The sequence below is a fragment of the Nelumbo nucifera genome, chromosome 5, assembly GCF_055504915.1.
Source record: "Nelumbo nucifera cultivar China Antique chromosome 5, China Antique-T2T, whole genome shotgun sequence".
Classification (NCBI taxonomy): Eukaryota; Viridiplantae; Streptophyta; class Magnoliopsida; order Proteales; family Nelumbonaceae; genus Nelumbo; species Nelumbo nucifera.
This window is the reverse complement of record NC_142653.1, coordinates 40,634,148-40,651,554: the sequence shown is the minus strand read 5'-3', so window position 1 is coordinate 40,651,554 and position 17,407 is coordinate 40,634,148. Positions and strand designations below refer to the sequence as shown.

At 36.2% G+C, this 17,407-nt stretch overlaps 1 protein-coding gene across 2 annotated transcripts; it reads right to left on the bottom strand.

The window, feature by feature from the left end:
• Positions 1-3,258: 3,258 nt before the first annotated feature.
• On the bottom strand, positions 3,259-17,184 carry LOC104587543 (uncharacterized). 2 transcript variants are annotated; one of them, XM_010245192.3, is made up of 5 exons: positions 16,624-17,184; positions 14,869-16,403; positions 13,619-13,833; positions 6,703-6,926; positions 3,259-4,711 (listed from the first exon to the last, which is right to left on the bottom strand). In XM_010245192.3, exons 2-5 carry the CDS (start codon positions 16,202-16,204, stop codon positions 3,904-3,906), a joined length of 2,583 nt encoding a protein of 860 aa, XP_010243494.1. In that variant the 5' UTR covers positions 16,205-16,403; positions 16,624-17,184; the 3' UTR covers positions 3,259-3,903. The 2 variants fall into 2 exon arrangements, with proteins under 2 accessions (XP_010243494.1, XP_010243493.1); XM_010245191.3 differs by having other exon boundaries at positions 14,869-16,307.
• Positions 17,185-17,407: the final 223 nt, after the last annotated feature.

Genomic DNA, 17,407 nt, shown 5'->3' with positions numbered 1-17,407 from the left:
ATTTCTGAAAGAGAGAGAGAGAGAGAGAGAGAGAGAGAGAGAGTTACAAGAGTAATGAAGATAATCGAGTCGACATGAGACCGTTTTCCCATATATAAAATGACCCAGTTGGGGGCCCAGAGGGCCCAGACCAAGAGGGGGATTCCCCTAAATCCGCTCTAATGGGCCTAAAACGGAAAGGCAATTGAATGTAATGAGCATCTTCTCTTTATTACATTTGTGTCTTCATTTTAGCCGTGAACTGAATCAACGGTTAGAAATTCATCATATTTCTTACATCTCTGGTTTTTAGGGATTTTATTAGTGTGCTAATTAATGGGCGTATGCAACGTGGATTATGTTCATGGTCGAATCTGTAGGAAACGTGGGCCGCGGCCCATTTGGTTGAACGGTCTGATTTGAGTTGGATGCATGGTGGGCCCAATCTTTTGAAGTATAAACTCTTGGACCAGGTATAATGAATGAGACTCATCATCCTGTCATCATAAGGATGAACACCACGTGGTCTAATTCAGTTGGAGATGTCGAGTTGTCAACCAGTGAGTGGTGGCTTTCTGTTGGAAGACGCCGATTGGTTGGATTGATGTCATCGCTCTCGGTTTTCTTACAAACCCGAAAAAAAAAATGGAACAGACGTAGCCACGTTGGCATGTTAATGTAATAGTGGGTTGACCCGAGATCCGATCTTGTACTTTATCAGCAGTTTTCTAGTGGATCTTATCTAGATCCAAATTGTATATGGGTTTAGGTACGAAACTCGTTGGTAATGTAAATGATCTGGGTACAATTTTGATTTATGTTGGTTTCAAATTTTACCTTGCTTTGCTTGATTGCAGTTCAAACGAAGTAAAATAAAATATGAAGCAAATAGAGCTAAACCCGAAGTAAAATTAAAACAGAATTTATATTATTTTTATTTGCACTACCATGCATTTGTACTAGTGCAAATAAAATTGTAATGTAAATACAGTGTCTGATGTCTCTGTAAAAATGTATTTTCATATCCGATCCAATTATAAAGTGATTCAAATTTGGACCACCTCAATTGCATCTTAGTGCCCTCCCTATTCAAACTTGGATCACCTTATTTGTATCATAGTGCCTGTTTGGGAGGGCTGAAGCACAGTTGTTTCTGGCTTTTAAAGGTGGGACCTACTCGGACAGATGTTTGATGAAAAATCCACAGAGCCTAGATATGCCATCAGTCAGTCATTGGAAGAGAGTTTATCGGAAGTAGCTGAACCAGCTTTGCTGAGTGCTCGTTTGGAGGGCCTTATGGCTTCTAGCTTTTGCAAGGCGGGTCTCATACACAAAGCCTAGAAACCATATTTGGTGAAAATCCTCAAAAGTCCTAATAGGCTTTTATTCAGCCAAAAAAACGACTTTAGTAGCTTCTTCAAAGCAGTTCGGGCCCTGAATCAAAAACCCTCCCAAACGGACCCTGAGTCCCAAGCTCAAACCTTCCAAACAGTCCCTTATTTGCAAACCTGTGGGTTATGTTATTTGCAAACCTGTGGGTTATGGTTAAATAGCAGTACCCAAGCCCAACCAAAGCAAGAAGGAAGCGGCAATAACAGCCCATTTTGCTTTTGAATCTTGTTTTTGGTAAAAGTTTTCATTCAGAGCAAGGTTCAAATATCACAATGTATCGGACTATATCGAGCCCAAAACAGTCCAAAACAAGTATAAATTCTTTCTTCCGTTTCTTTACGTACATATTGGCCGATACGAGCCCAAAACAGTCCAACACAGTTCGATACATTTGATTGGTTCATCATTAATTTCCTTAATCAATATTTAATATCAAATCTCTCATTAATGTCATTACTATTATATTTAAGTCTAATTTCTCTTTCATTACTTAGTCAACTATTCCAAAGCAAATTTAAATTTGAATTTGAATTTTAGCGCCTAATTCAAATTCTCTCATTAATTAATGATTCCCTCTCATTAATTTTGTTTTGTTAGTGTACAAACTTCAAATTTTAGCTATAGCAAGATTTCAACCCTGGTCACTAGATTTTAATAATCATAAGTTCGCCAATGAGCCACACATATTTGTTTACTATGATCATATGTATTTTTAGTTTTAAGTAAATTTTCACTTTTATTAATGAGTGACAAGTATTTATTAATAAATGTTATAATTAATTATTAAAATTTATATACAAATAAATATTATTAATTATATTGGTTTTTTGAAAATTGACATTCACTTTTTAGTTTTTTTTTTTTACATTTTAGTTATTCCATCATTTTTCAACGGTTATTAATTATGTCCCAATATGTCACACTTTATATAAACCACTAAATTATGGTTTTTTTACATTTAAATGACTTGTTTATAATCATATAAAATTTGTAAATATTATTAGTAATATATTTTTTAGGATTTATTTGAATTTTTTACCATATTTATGCGTATCTTGATTTTCCGTCTGTATCCATACGTATCCAAAGTGTATCCTGATACAATTCTTAAAATTGTCTTTTCGATATACCTTGCATTAGGGATGTTCACAGGTCGAGTTGGGTCAATTTACTGATGTTTTTCCAACCGACCCGACATGGTCGGGTTACCTGAAATTGAAATCGAAACCGACCCTGTGTTAAGCAAAACCAACCTGATCGGTTTGAGTCGGTTTGGATCGATTTCGGCTCTTAGTGGTGACTTAGTTGTTGTACAACCTAATTTAAAGTTAGGTTGTAACTAAGATAGAGACAACTTAGTTAAGTGGGAACTAAGTATCATCGGTTTATGATTTTTTACAACCCGAAACCGACCGGTGCTAAAGAAAACCCGGCCAACTCGGGTTGAGTCGGTCCGGATTGGTCGGGTTGGGTCATCTTATGAACAGCCCTACCTTGCATTTCCGATACTTTGAACCTTGATTCAGAGGGACTTGTTACTATAATGTAGAGGGCATTTGAATTGAAAATGCTTATGTTTGGTTTGAAAGAAAATAAAAGAAATAGAAAGTTGAGGGAAAGTTCTTAGAACAGCCAAACACAGCCTACATCATAGATATGTGGGAAAGAATGCTAGAAATCTATACTACCTATAAAGGGCGAATGCCCCTTCTTTCTAGAATTTTCATTGGACGCTTTCTATCTCCTTTGTCTAAGCACACAACGGGCATAAAGAGGATATATATGTCCTTCACTTTCACTTTAGAAACTGCCCACTTATAAATAGTTTTGTCTTAGAGATATTGCCACATGCAAATGCACGTACATGTTTGGTAGTTTGAAGAAAAATGAGGAAGAGCAAAAGGAAACTTATCTTCATCCATCATCAAATCCAAAATGAACAGAATGATATAGAATAATTAGAATAAGATTACTAGGGAATGATTTTCACACCAAGGCTTTTCTCATACTGCATTTTTCCCTACCTAAACTTACCTTCTGAACAACAAGACTTCCTCTTCATCATTACATAAGATTCATTCAAAATTTTGAAAATCTCAGCTCTGTATATGCATGCAAATCCTCCTTTGAAGAACCACTGGCCCATCCGTCAACTAGTCAACCAATAAACCAATAAACGAATTTCTGTACATTCCTGCCTAACTACTACTGGGTTTTCTGCAGAACCAAAACCTTTGGACAAAGAGATCATCAAGCTAGTGCCCATCTAAGTCCTTTACTCGATGCATGTTGTCTTCCAACAACTGGTTGTCTGGTTCCACACACCCCCTCTGGCTGTATCCTGTATGATGATTCTGTATATATATGTTTTTTCGAAATCTCTTACCATTATGCCTGAAAGTGACATGTAAAAATTTCTGAGTGCAACAACCATTGACCTTATAGCCCCACTGCCACCTCTCGCCACTGAATCAGGGTTCCCTTCAAGGAACCCAAGCCGGATTGAAACATGAAAAGAGCATACTTGCCTGTTTACGTGCCGCCTCCAGCATTTTCTATTCTAACTCGTTTATAAGCATCAATGCTCATAGAGGTAAATTTCTCCAAGGCCTTGAAGATTGGGATCAAGCCAGACTGTAAACTATTGGAAGCAGCCGCATGGACTTGTTTAACTGTTTCCTCATGTCTGGCTCTCTCTTCTTCCAGTCTCTTTCTCATGGAATCCAAATCCACCTTGAGATCATCCAGTGCAGACACTCCACTTTCAGTATTAGCTGCTGACAATGTCTTGTCCGATAATGCATCTTGATCCCACTTCTTCTTGCTTTCCTCCTTCCGCAGGGATCGCAGACGTTTATCAAAATCCTTGGATAGGTATGCAGCCTTAAGTCTCTGGCGTTGCTCCTCATCTTGCTTCTCCCATAGCTGGCGCAAACTTGAGGCAAAAGCATGCATCTTGTCTTCCACCCCCGTTTCTAAGTTTTTCTCTGAGATTTCCAGAATTGTATCACACCAATCATTGCAAATAACAAAAGCCAGGGGAGCTCCAGCCCTTCCTGGGGAGAAGGGGACCAGTCCATCAGGTGTTTCTTCTTGTTCCTGGTGCAGGCACCTCTTAAGCCATTCATTCAGGGACTCAACATAGGCTTTCTGGGTGTTAATCCAAGTATGGAAACAGGAAGACCAGTTAAGGAGCTGCAGCTCCAGTTCCAAGGTAGCCCTCAAACTTGAATCTCTTCGTACACCAGTGTTTGCCATAAGCGTATGACTTTTACTTTCTATGATGGCTTGGAACTGCTTCTGATGGCACTTCAACAATGACATGCACGTTCTTATTAACCTACACATAAAATCATGATCTTCTGAGAGAGTGACGCCAACAACACTATAAAGCCTAAAATCATGCAAAGGTGTAAACAACTTAGAAATATCCAGAAAACATTTAAGTAGATTCAAAAGTCTATCTACCTATCTACCTGCGTAGAGAGAAGTACAGGAAAGAATATCACAATAAATAGGCTTGACTCTACTTAAAGGATCAAGGAACACCAACGGAAGAAACAAGACAACCACAATGAAATTGGTAACCAATGCTTCATCCCACCAAAAAAAAGTAAAGAAAAACTCAGAATCATAATCCAAAAATTAGAAGCTGGTCACATGCCAAAACACAAGGACATGTTTTTAAATCTCCGAGGAAAAAAAGGCTTATTTAGACTCCTCGCAAACTGCTGCTTTAATAAAAAAAAAAGGAAAAAGTGAAGCATACTACATATCATGAGCATTCATTATACACTAGTAGCAAAGGAAGTTATGGAACCTAAGGTATCTCAAAATTAAAGGAGATCTATCTGAGCATGCACAAAAGTTAATCATGATTCCACAAAAGATGGAAAGTAAGCAGGTCAGAAAAATTAGTATGGACTCAAGGGATTACAACCATGCACTGAATGCTAGCCAATAATTTCCATAACTCTATGGATCTAAGGCCCATAAGAAAATTGATGTTTTACCTGAAAAATGCAAATTGTCAATCCCCACACTGAATAAGTTCATTTGAAAATAAATGTAGATTTTTCCCTAGCAGGTTCGAAAAATGGTATGGACTACAGAGATTACAACCATGCACTGAATGCTATCCAATAAGAACTCTATGGATCTAAACCCGGTAAGAAAATTGATGTTTCACCTGAAATGCAAATTGCCAATCCCTGCACTGTATAAGTTCATTTGAAAATAACTGTAGGTAGGCTGCCCTAGTCAAAAGTTTTCCAAATAAACAGTCATGCATACATTCAAAAACTGAGATTTTTCTCTAGGCAAGAATAGACCATGAAGCTAATAATATATTTGCCTTGATAAGTTAGATGAATGTTGGGTACGGGGAGGGGTTCAAAGAGCATGATGCTAGGAAGAACTAGGAACCTAATGAGTTCAACAGACCCAGCTGGTAAAGGGATCTCAATGAGAGAAGAACTCCTTGCATTGTTTCAGGGGGTTGAAACAGGCTTCTTCAGCTGTATGGAATTGGTCATTGAAGGGGACTGCCAGGCTGCAATTGTAGATTTATCTTCTTGGGGATCAGACCCTTGGACCCTAAGATACCAAAACAGAGGAGCAAGAGAATTGGCATATAATTTGAACTGCTCATTCACTTGGTAGTGTGTAATGTAGCATTTATATATTGCACAAGTATACTGGGGATATCAAGCCAATTAAAGTAGGAAGCAGTAGCCAGCTAATCACATTGGCAAATGTGGTACCTTTCTTGGGGGAAAGGGGATCTGTGCATGTGAGACAGTTGTGAGTAGCATAGTATTGCTTTCTTTCTTTTCTTTGCTTTTCGTTTTTCTTTTTTTTTTATTTGGCTTCTCCATGGAGGATTGTGAGACTTTAAAGGGACTGTTAATTGGTTTTGGTTCCTTCTGTTTCATTCTTTGTATTGATTTATTTACTTTTTTAGGGGGGTGTCTAGTTTGATGATTGGTTGTTTTGTCAGCTTCCTTGAGGCTTAACTGGCATTCAACAACATATTCAAACCAAAGTAATTCATCATCATCATTTAAGCCTTATCCCAACTATATGGGGTCAGGTACATGAATCCTGTTTTTCCATTCCATTCTATTTAATAATTAATATACATTGCCAAGTATGAGCACTCAAACCAAAGTAGTTGATCTTCCAAGTAAACGCAATATCAGAAGTGTTATTTATGAACAAGACTAAGAAGATAAATCCAACTATGGCTTTTCCTCCCTAAATCATAAACATTATAAAGTATGCAATATGCCAAATTAAAATAAAAAATATAGAAGAGTTACACTTTGATACCCATGAATCAATTCTGTAAGTTGGGGCTGCAATTCCTCATCTCGTAACTTGTGTATTCTGCCTGAAATAGCATCAACAGATCTGATAGTAACATCAATTTTTGCAACCAACTTTCTAATTGAAGCTTGAGTTGCATCAATCTTATTGGGCTCCGCACCAATGGCATCTAAAACCTTCAACCTCTTGCACTTCTTTTCATAGATAACTCGAAGTCTTTCTTCATCCTAAAATTAGTCCAACCACCTAAACAAATTAAACTAAAATTGGCCAAGAACTTGAATATAAACAGAGCACTCAAGGAATGACTAAAATGATGTAAAATAATATAATTATACAAGAAAGTATCATGGAAACCAAATCCAACATGCATAAGATAAAAGCACGAGGTACAAATAACCCATCAAAATACCAAAGTCTGAGGGCAAGGTGACGATCATATGACACTGGAAACCAAGATCTAGATTGTTCCCTAGTTCAACTAACATACTAGACTTGACTGAGCAACGTCATGATTACATGAGTTGAAGCCAGGAAGACAAAAAACCAAGAAGTTTCCTTAGTTCAAATAACAAAACATAAAGGTGCCATGATTCAAAAGTAGACCAAATTCAAATAGGCATGGCTCGTAAGGTCTAGTAGATCATTTGTCTGAGGGAACAAGGGAGTGGACTACCAACCACTTGCAAAAGGTATGCCTCCTCATCTTTGGGTGGAAGAAGTAATGCTCTAAAACTGTGGATTATTTATTTCTACAGCAGCAATCTATATCTATATTATAAGAGAGAGGGAGGACACGAGTCTGACCTCAATACTTGCATGTGCCTCTTTCTCCTCTCCTTTCTCACATGTAGTTTATTAATTTTTAAACTAAAAGTATAAAAATCACATAATCATCTCAAGTCTTAATTATCTCTGATAAAATCGTTTTTAACCGTTTCTCTCTCCAATAGTTAGTGTTTTTAAATTTTAACCTCTCCCCTCCACCATTAAATTCTCTCTCTCTCTCTCTCTCTCTCTCTCTCTCTCTCTTAAATCTCTCTAAATCCATCTATTAAAGCAGGGGTATAAATAGGATGGGTTGGTGGAGTTTAGGGCCAACCCAAGTCTATCCCTAGACATGGACTTTGAGCCAACCACAGACCAAGATCAAATCCCAAGTTTGCCAACTCAAACCCCACTTCAGCTAAATCTAACACAACTTAGCCCCTGTTTGAGAGAGCTTAACTGCTTATTGGATGAGTGCTTAAAAAACTAAGTGCTTATCCTAATAAGCACTCATGAGTGTTTGTTGAAAAAGCACTAATTTCAAACAAGGGTAGACGGGCTTCTAGAATAAGTGCTTAAAAAAGATCAAAGCTTGAGCTTCTTGAATAAGTGATTAAGCATTTATTTGACTTATTTTCCAATTGCAAATAAGTGCTTATTGGTGCAGTCCCGACCCAAAATAAGTGCTTGTTAAAATAAGCACTCCCAAAAATAGGCTTGGATGGGCTCAGGTTGGTCCAATTGGACTTGGGCAGGTTCTTCAAATTTGAAAGACTTCCTACTAGGGTAATCATTTATAGCCCGGCCCAAAGGCCCCAAACAATAATATATGTATACATTATATACATATTTGTATTATTCTATATTATATGAAATATAAAATATATATACAAATAAACCTTATATATGAAATGCATTGCCTAAACACCATAAATCTTATATAGTAATTTGTAACTTAAAACCCACCATTTATGCAATGCATTGCCTAAACATATGTTTCTAATATAAATCAACATCATCACCATCTAAACCTTGTCCAAATTTTATGGGGTGAGCTATACATGACCATGAGAGTTTAGCAAAAGTTTTAGTGCCAGCTGCCAACCTGACACAACCCTCCTCCTTTATCCGGGCTTGGGACCGGCAGTGTAAAACAAGCTCACACTGGCGGAGTTATGTTTCTAATATAAATGATTTTTATATTTAAAGAAAATATTCAAATAGGGATAAAAGGCCAAAGGAAAGAGCCAAGACACACAACAAAACCCTCACCCATTTATTAAAAAAGTGAGAAAAAAATAGACCTTCAAAGTCCCCCAAAATCGATGCCAAATAGACTAAGGTTCTCTCTCAATGACCCGAACAATAGCCTGACCATCACGAGACATTCCCATAAAAATTCCATTTGGTCCTTCCAAATACACCAGCATAGAGCAAGAGGCACAAGAAACCATAAGATTTGGCCCTTTTTATTGTAGCGTTTGACTGGCCAAGCTTGAACAAGGATTTTCAAGTTAGAAGGGATAACCCATTGCCATCCAAAATTCTTGATGAAGTGTCACCAAAGAGAAGAAAAAGCTGAAACCTACTGTTTAATTTGAGGTGGCCTAGTAGTGGAGGGGAACTATCAAGTAGTAATAGTATGTAAATCTTCTAATGCTGAAGGGCGTTGATCTTAAGAATTCTGCATAAGGAGGCTAAAGGGCTGTTTGATAATGGCTGAAGTGGCTGAACCAAATGGATTATTGCTTTGTATTTTAGTGAATAGAATTAAGCAGGTTCTAACTTCTAAGCTCTTTAATGGCATGTCAGGTTGATTCCTATACTTCTAAACATTTTATTATATGATTTATTTATTCAATAAAAGACAAAGTGATAAATCATTCAATTCAGCCCATTCAACTGTTATCAAATGGTACTGACCCTTAAGGCTTTAGCTTCTCCTCTTAATAGCCCATAAAGGTAGCTTTCTTGTTCAGATAATACCAAGCTAACACTCTTAATAGAGAAGAGGCATGAAGATTGAGCTCAGATAATGCTACCCACAAGACACAACAGCTGCACATCAAGAACATCTCATGAATGACAACAGAGATGTTCCCAATGTGCAGCTATAGAATATTGTGGGTAGTGTTGTGGGTACTGGGTAGCACATCCAGATTCATGAATATTAGACATTGTATATCCAAAGCCATGTAGTAAGGCCATTACCCAATGTTGGTCCTAGCTATCTAGGGTCTCAGACTTAAACCTGCGTTCTCATACTTGACAGCCAGAATTTTACCATTACACCACCTTGTCAGCCATGTGCTATCTTTAATTGTCTTAGTAAGTTAGTATTTCTTTACTGAAATTTGTATTGTCCTCTGTTACTAGATCCTCCTAATAGCAGGGGCTTTTCTGGTCATTAGTAAAATCTATTTTCAATGGCGTAACAATTGAAAATAATAAGTATAAATCTATACTATATATAAAAGTGCGAATGTAGAGTGAAGTTTTTTTCAGACTAAAATAACCCTCTATTTCTTTATTTGAGAAATGGTATAAAAGTTATTTTATTACAGCTTTAATGCAAGCTTCACTTGCTACTAAAATACTCATATTTGTGTATTTAGTCCATCTTTAATTGTAAGGGTTGAAAATATGACTTCAATTATTATTTTCCGCCTAATTTAATCCCCTCTCATTAAGTCTTATAATTAAGGTATTAACTCTCATTTTCTCTTATCACATTCTACATTTAAGTTATTTTTCACTAATAAATGCTACTAATTAGATCTTTGTCAATATTTTTAAACAATATAAACCCATATAATTTAAAATTGATTCAAAAACAAAACCATTTTTTTATCCAGGTGGTGGCTTAAGCAATTCAACCATCCGAATCAAATTGATAAATCTATGAAATCATAATTACGTAATAAAATTTTTTAAATAGAAATAAATATAGAAAATTATAAAAATGTAGAAAAAATTAGACGCATTTATGATATTTTTATTAATCAAATTAAAAAAATAATTGTAATAAACAAGACTTATTTTTATTGATAACGAAAATGAAATACATAATTAGAACTGACCAAAAATGAAATTATGTTACTGTTTGGGAAAGATCAATAGTTCAACTTTTGGGTCAAATGTGTTAACCTTTAATGTCATAGATAAATAAATAATAAAACTTAAATAAAATATAAAAATAAAAATACATGAATTTTGCGAAAAAAAAAAAACATTCAGGCACATGTATAATATCATATATTTATCATATTAAGCAAAAAGTAAGTGCGACATATCAAAATTATTTTTACACAGAGAAAAAAAAAATATATATATATATACATAGAAAAAATTGAACACACCTATAATTCTATATTTATACTACTATTAAAAATATGAATAAGATTGTGGAATCTTCTTTTGACTAAAATGCTCATTTTTAAATTTAGTCCCTATTTAATTGTGAGGCTTAAATTGTAAAGTGAACCACTACTTTTCACCTCATTCAATTCCCCTATTTAAATCTCACATTTTTATTTGATAAATGAACAAAAAAAAAGATACACCAAAAAGATAAAACATTGCAAAAAGAAGAGTCTAGCCAAGCAGGTAGGCCTGTCAATGATACTTGTAACTTCACAACTTGATCCGATTACCACATATTTGGATGAGGTGTTTATGTAATCGAATTTGGATTTTGCATTTTGCATCCAGTTGATAATAAAAAACAAAAAATATATAAAAATAAAAAATACATAAAAGTTTATAGAAAATTTTGGGTACATTATTACTATCATTAATCATTATCATCATCTAGAATTGCCACATGCAAAGCACGTGCACATTTATTAGTAAAAATAAATAGGCATACCAATAAAAGCTAAAAGCAGATAAATAAAGAATCTTGGTTAGGGATTGCTTGCTCACAAATCAATGGAGCCATCGAGGAAACATTCGGGTGTTCAGGCAATCTAGTTTGTATATTTGTTAAAAACCATTGTGAGCCCTTGAGGAAGGAGTAGTCAAAATACCACCATGTTTTAACAAAGTGTACAACTAAAATTATTTTATATATTTCAACCATCATACAATTTGGCAGAAAAAATTGTAATAATATCAAATAGAACATTTATAAAAGACAAACAAGAAAGAGAAAACATCAAAAAATTGAGAACATAAAAACAGCAAAAGCTAGTTCACTATAATCACATAAATTTAATGTATTGTCAATCCGTGGTGCAGACTATTTTATTTTCTATGGTTAGAAAGTACATCCCTATTCTACCAAAAAAGAGTGGATTCCTCAGCTTCAATATTACAAAACATAGAAAAGACAAATAAGAAAGAAAAAACATCAAAAAATTGAGAGCATAAAAACAACAAAAGTTGGTGTTTACTATAATCACATAAATTCAAATGTATTGTCAATCTGTGGTGCAAACTATTTTATTTTCTATGGTTAATAAGTACATCCCTATTCTACCAAAAAAGAGTGGATCCCTCAACTTGCGATAATATTTATCCATAATCCAATCATAACTAGAACATGTCACTTGTGCAATTATTGAAAGAAATGATATTCTACAATCACTTAAACATTTGTTTTGGAATTGTTATATCTTGATTAGTCATATGTTTTAGCCCATCAGTTGTTATTACATACTTGAAAAGGATGCTAGAATTAATTACCAAAAAATAGAAAAGGAAACTAGAATTCAACATAAGTGGTTAAGAAAATATGCAATATGAGAATGATAAATCACTTTTTGTAATTTAACGGGATGATCACCAATATGCATTACATTGTTTTTCAAAACCAAAAAAATAATAATACAACTGCCACATCATCCAATGTATATTGATTTCATTGAAGTGACAGTTGTTTTTGTTTTTACAAACAAAACCATGCATAATGGTAAACACCCCCAAAAGTACTGATACTACAATAATATTGACATGTGTAGTATATCTATATCTATACTATTGTTAAAAATGTGAATGATAGTATGGAACTTTTGTTTGACTAAAATACCCCAATTTTTAAATTTAGTCTTCTAATTTTAAGGATACAAATATTATTTGAACAGCCGCTTTTCTCCTCATTCAAATCCCACTCATTAAATCTTATGTTTAAGGTATTAGCTCCCATTAACATGTATTAATCCTCTTCTTGATTAGAAAACCCCTTATTTTTTAATTTGGTCCCTCTCTAATCGTGAGGTCATAAAATGTAATTTGAACTACTACATTTCTCCTCATTCAAATCCTTCTCATTAAGTCTTAAATTTAGGGTATTAACTCCCATTCTTTCATTGAATCCTATAATAATTAACCATATTAAAGAAAAAAAAGTGTGAGAAAGAATAATTGTTTTATTGATGATAGAAATAAAATACAAATTTAAAACCAACTCAAACATGGAGTTGTTTTCATGTTTGGTGGCAAGTCAACAATTCAACCTTTTGGGTCAAAATGTGTCAACATAATCATCAAAAATTAAAAATAATAATAAATTGTAAAAAAATTGACAAATAATAATAAAAAATAAAAAATATGAAAACATACAAAAATAAGTGACAAATAAGAATAATTTTTAGACATAAAAATATAAAAAAAATTGTAAAAAAATTGGAAACATATTATTTACTATAGTCATCAACATAGTCATCAAAAATTCCCACGTGCACACTTACTAATCCATTTAAAAATTAGTACCAATCAGAGTTTTCAACTTAGTGTTGACCCGCCCAATAGGACTAGTGACCCAGTGACCTACACACAATCCCAGTTTGGGTCAACTTCTAACCTGCTATATTATAAATGGCATTGACTTGGTCAAAACCTATCAACATGGACAGTTGAACCACACATAATTAATTAAGATTAAATTCAAATTCATTCTAGTCCATTTAAAACTACAATACTTGAAAACATATATACAACATATAATTACAAATTACTTAGTGTTATAATCAACAAAATATTAACTTGTCCACTATGGATATCATGGAACAGAGTCCAGCCTGACAAGTAACTTCCTTATAAAGTTTGTTTTCCCATAAACAAGGAAATTGTGGAGAAACAATGATTTCCTTACACATATAATCACCAAGCATCAAAATTCAGATACAATCAGTTGAAATAAATGGTATACCTTAACTTCCTTATAAAGCTTCTTTTCCCATGCATAAAGCTTTTCCAAAGTTGATGAAAGACTCCCAGACTGAATACTAATACACTCTGTGTCCCCATTGTTGGCCCTTGACATTCTTAATATGTCAGGAACAGCTTGCCGCTGCTGCCTGGATGGAGGTTGTGAGAATGCCATTACTGGGAAAGATATCAAATCTAGAATCCTGGAAGAGATCACTGTACAAAGGCACATAAGTTCCACGGTTGTAGCAACCAGATGGCTTAAATATGTGGATCAAAGGAAACAGAGAAAAAAGGAGAAAAGAAACATGGATAAATTCCATAGATATGCATATAGATATTTTATCTCCAAAGTTTTGTTTTGCAATGAGTTCTCAGTTGCACATTTCAACTACCAAAGAAAAAACAATACTCAATTAGAGCAGCTCATATTGTAGAACCACCACAAACCAGATTGGTTTAGCAAATTATGATTTATGAAGCCAAATAAAACGAGCACTCTCTTGGATTTTTTATAAACGGAAGTAGTTTTGTTAAAAATGGAAGAACTCCATGCATTCCTCATAAATGGAAATGTAGGAGACAAATCAACAACATGCCAGTTATGGCCCTCTCGTTTCTACTTTAATATCTTTGCTTTTACAACATTTCCTCCAAACCTTGCAAACCCCACAATGAGTTTTCCTTTCTAAACCCTTCCCCAACTAAAGCATCAACCACTGTTTGCTGCCTTGGTAAGAACTCCTTGGGATTCACAACACATTCAGGAAATCATGATCCAAGTAAATCAAGCCAAAATCCACACTGAATAATTTTGGGCCAAATAATATAGAAAGTTATCTTTTAGTACCACTGAGATCACAGACATAATGTGCTTATAATAAAGCCAGCAAGTCTAATACATTGTGGTTTTTGTGAGGGTTTTTACCTTTCATAGTTTATTGGCTATCGTGGGGAAAACAGCTGAGGTTTTTGGTCAAGCAAGGAGGTATATCGATTATTGGTCTATTATTCAGAGAAAGCTGATTTGTAAGTAATGAATGGAAAGAAAACAGGTTAAAATAGGAATTTTTTTTGAGAAATTATTGGAACTACAGTCCCCAAATGCCAACATTTCCAATTGAAAAAACACCTAGAATAGACAAAAGAACATAAAGATGAGGTCATTGTCCTTAAAATAAAATGGGAACGAGCATCTCAACTTCTTAGCAATAGAGAACAGGAGAACTTGAAAAAATAGTGAAGTCCTACCTTTAAGTATAGCACCCTTTGGCTGATAACGCAGCTTGCCCACCTCAAGCATCACTGAGACCTCTTTCCCATAATCAGAAGCAGTGACAAATTCATCCCTGATTTCCTTCACGACTTCCTGAAGGTCCCTTGTGCCATGGGTAGAAACTATTGTTGTTAGGCTACTTAACTTTGAGGATTCCACATCCTGGGCCGATCCTGCTTCTACCTCAAAACTGACCCCTTTCTTCCTCGCAGAATCCTCCTTTTCCACGCTTTTTGATGCCAATGTCTCCGGACTGCTCTTAATCTCTTTCTCCTGACCTGAACTCGTGCTCTCATTATATTGTGATGGAACTGCCTTAGAAGTCCCCTCACCTGAATCTTCCATTATATCTTCCTCCAACTGTTTCCCCTTCCGTCCTCCTTTCAAGGACTCTTGCTCTGTATCATCTTCCAAATCAGGAATTCCCTCTCTCTTCCGTACTTCCATCGAATCAGGACTACTAGCACTGGATCCATAACCCCGATAATGGTACCTGGGATAACCGCTGTCAAGTGAATCAAAGGGGTTGAGGAAGTCCCAAGGGGAGACCTCAGGCGGCGGGGGAGGCTCAGGAGGAGCAGCTGGAGGAGTCTGAGGCCGATTGCTGTAAGGATCACCGGAAGGCGAACCCATCGAAAAGCCATAGAATCCCCCCGTCTCGTACTGAGGATACCCAGAGTAAGATGGGTATGACGGATCAGGCCAATAGGTTGCTGCAGGCGACACATGTGGCTCCTGGTAATAGACAGAAGGAATTGCAGTGGACGACCGCTTCATGTAATTGGCAAAGTACGAATATGTATTCGCTTCAGTCGGGGTCGAATCGGTTGGAGGCGAAAAAGAAGAAGGCGCTGGCCTTTCCGGAGTATCCTCCGCTCGATGCTCTAACGAACCCGAATCAGAACCATGGCTCGACGACAAATGCAAGTGTGAATCCTCAGACAGATGCAAGTGAGAATCCTCCTCCGGCGAGTGATGGTGGGAGAAAGAATCCGAATGTGAGAGAGAAGTTGTCGACGAAGAAGTATTATTATTATTATTATCTCCAATACCCTTGTTTTTCCTCCTCTTTCTCTTGCCTTCGTCGGAGGGAAGCGTCAGAACCGGAGAAGACGGAGGAGAACCAATGACGAGCTCTTCGTCGACGAATCGAGAGAGAGCTTCACCCACGTCCTTGAGGGATCGAAAGTACGAGAGGTGAGCAGAGGCGAGGGCGTATCGATTATCCACGGCAGCTCTGATGAAGTCTCTCCTCTCTCTGCATAGAACCACCAACTCGGAGTCGTCTAATTTGGATCCTCCACAGCCCATATCAACAACAACAACATCGACCAGAAGAACACGAACCCTAATCCTCCATGCTTCTTCACTACCCCGGAAGCATCAAATGAACTTATCATCTCCACCTCCATGCCTGTTTGTACAAATGCGAAACATTGTAAGGAGAAGGCGGAGAGAGAAGTTGCAGACTTGCAGACACCAGATCCAAAGTAGATCCCCGTAGAAGCCACTACAGAGAAAGAAAAACGACTCCAGGTCCCCCCACATGCATATAAAAAACTGATAAATTTAAGAATAGAAACCCTAGAAGCAGAATTTGCTACAGAGAGAGAATAGAGAAGGGAAGAAACTTAAGAGGAAATCAATTTTAAATTTAGAAAGAGAAGAGATTAAGCCATTAAATTACTGACTCGTCCACTATTAATTACTGAAAATATGATCTTTGATACCTCTGAGCTTCCCTCGGTCTCGTCCATGCGACAACACCTCACACTCACACTTCACAGAGAGATAGAGAAGCAGAGAATAACAGAGGAAAACTGAAAAGATTCTTTATTTCCGTGGATCCTCTTCTGAATCTGGAAATGAGGAGTCTGTTTAGATCAAACTGTGCTGCTGCAGCGCTGAAGTGTGCTTGCCAATTTTTAATTTCTATTTAATTTAAAATTCTTCCTTCGGACGTGCCGTTGGGTCTCGTGTAAGAGAAGGTGGAGAGAGAAAGAGGGGCTTACTGGTTTAGACTTTAGAGACAGAAAGAGTTGTTGGGTTTAGAGAGGGGCGTATTTATCTTGTGGGTTTCAGGGTTTCAGAGTGAAAACTTGAGGAATCCGCCATTTGAAACGGAAGGTGGTAGGAGTTGTAGCAATACGATCATACAATATTTACCGATTTCCCTCCTCTCTCCTATCTCTCCTCTCTCTCTCTCTAGACTTGTGTCTGTTGACGTTGTTCGGACGTGAATGCGTAAACGCTGGGTCTCGGGGTTGCAGAGTTCAAATGGTGTAAGGAAGTAGAATGCGTCCACGCGGCATTTTTAAACTTTAGGTGGACGGAAGTACCCTTCTCTGTATTATATAAAAAGACAATTTTGGCCTTGTGGGAAAGAAAGAAAGAAAGGACAGTGGGGAGGAGAGAGAAGAAAAAGGGATAAAGAAAGCGAGAAAAAGGAAAGATATGTCGGAATGGGGGCTTTATTTTCAGTTGTTTTGATAACAAAGAATGGATTCTTTTGGT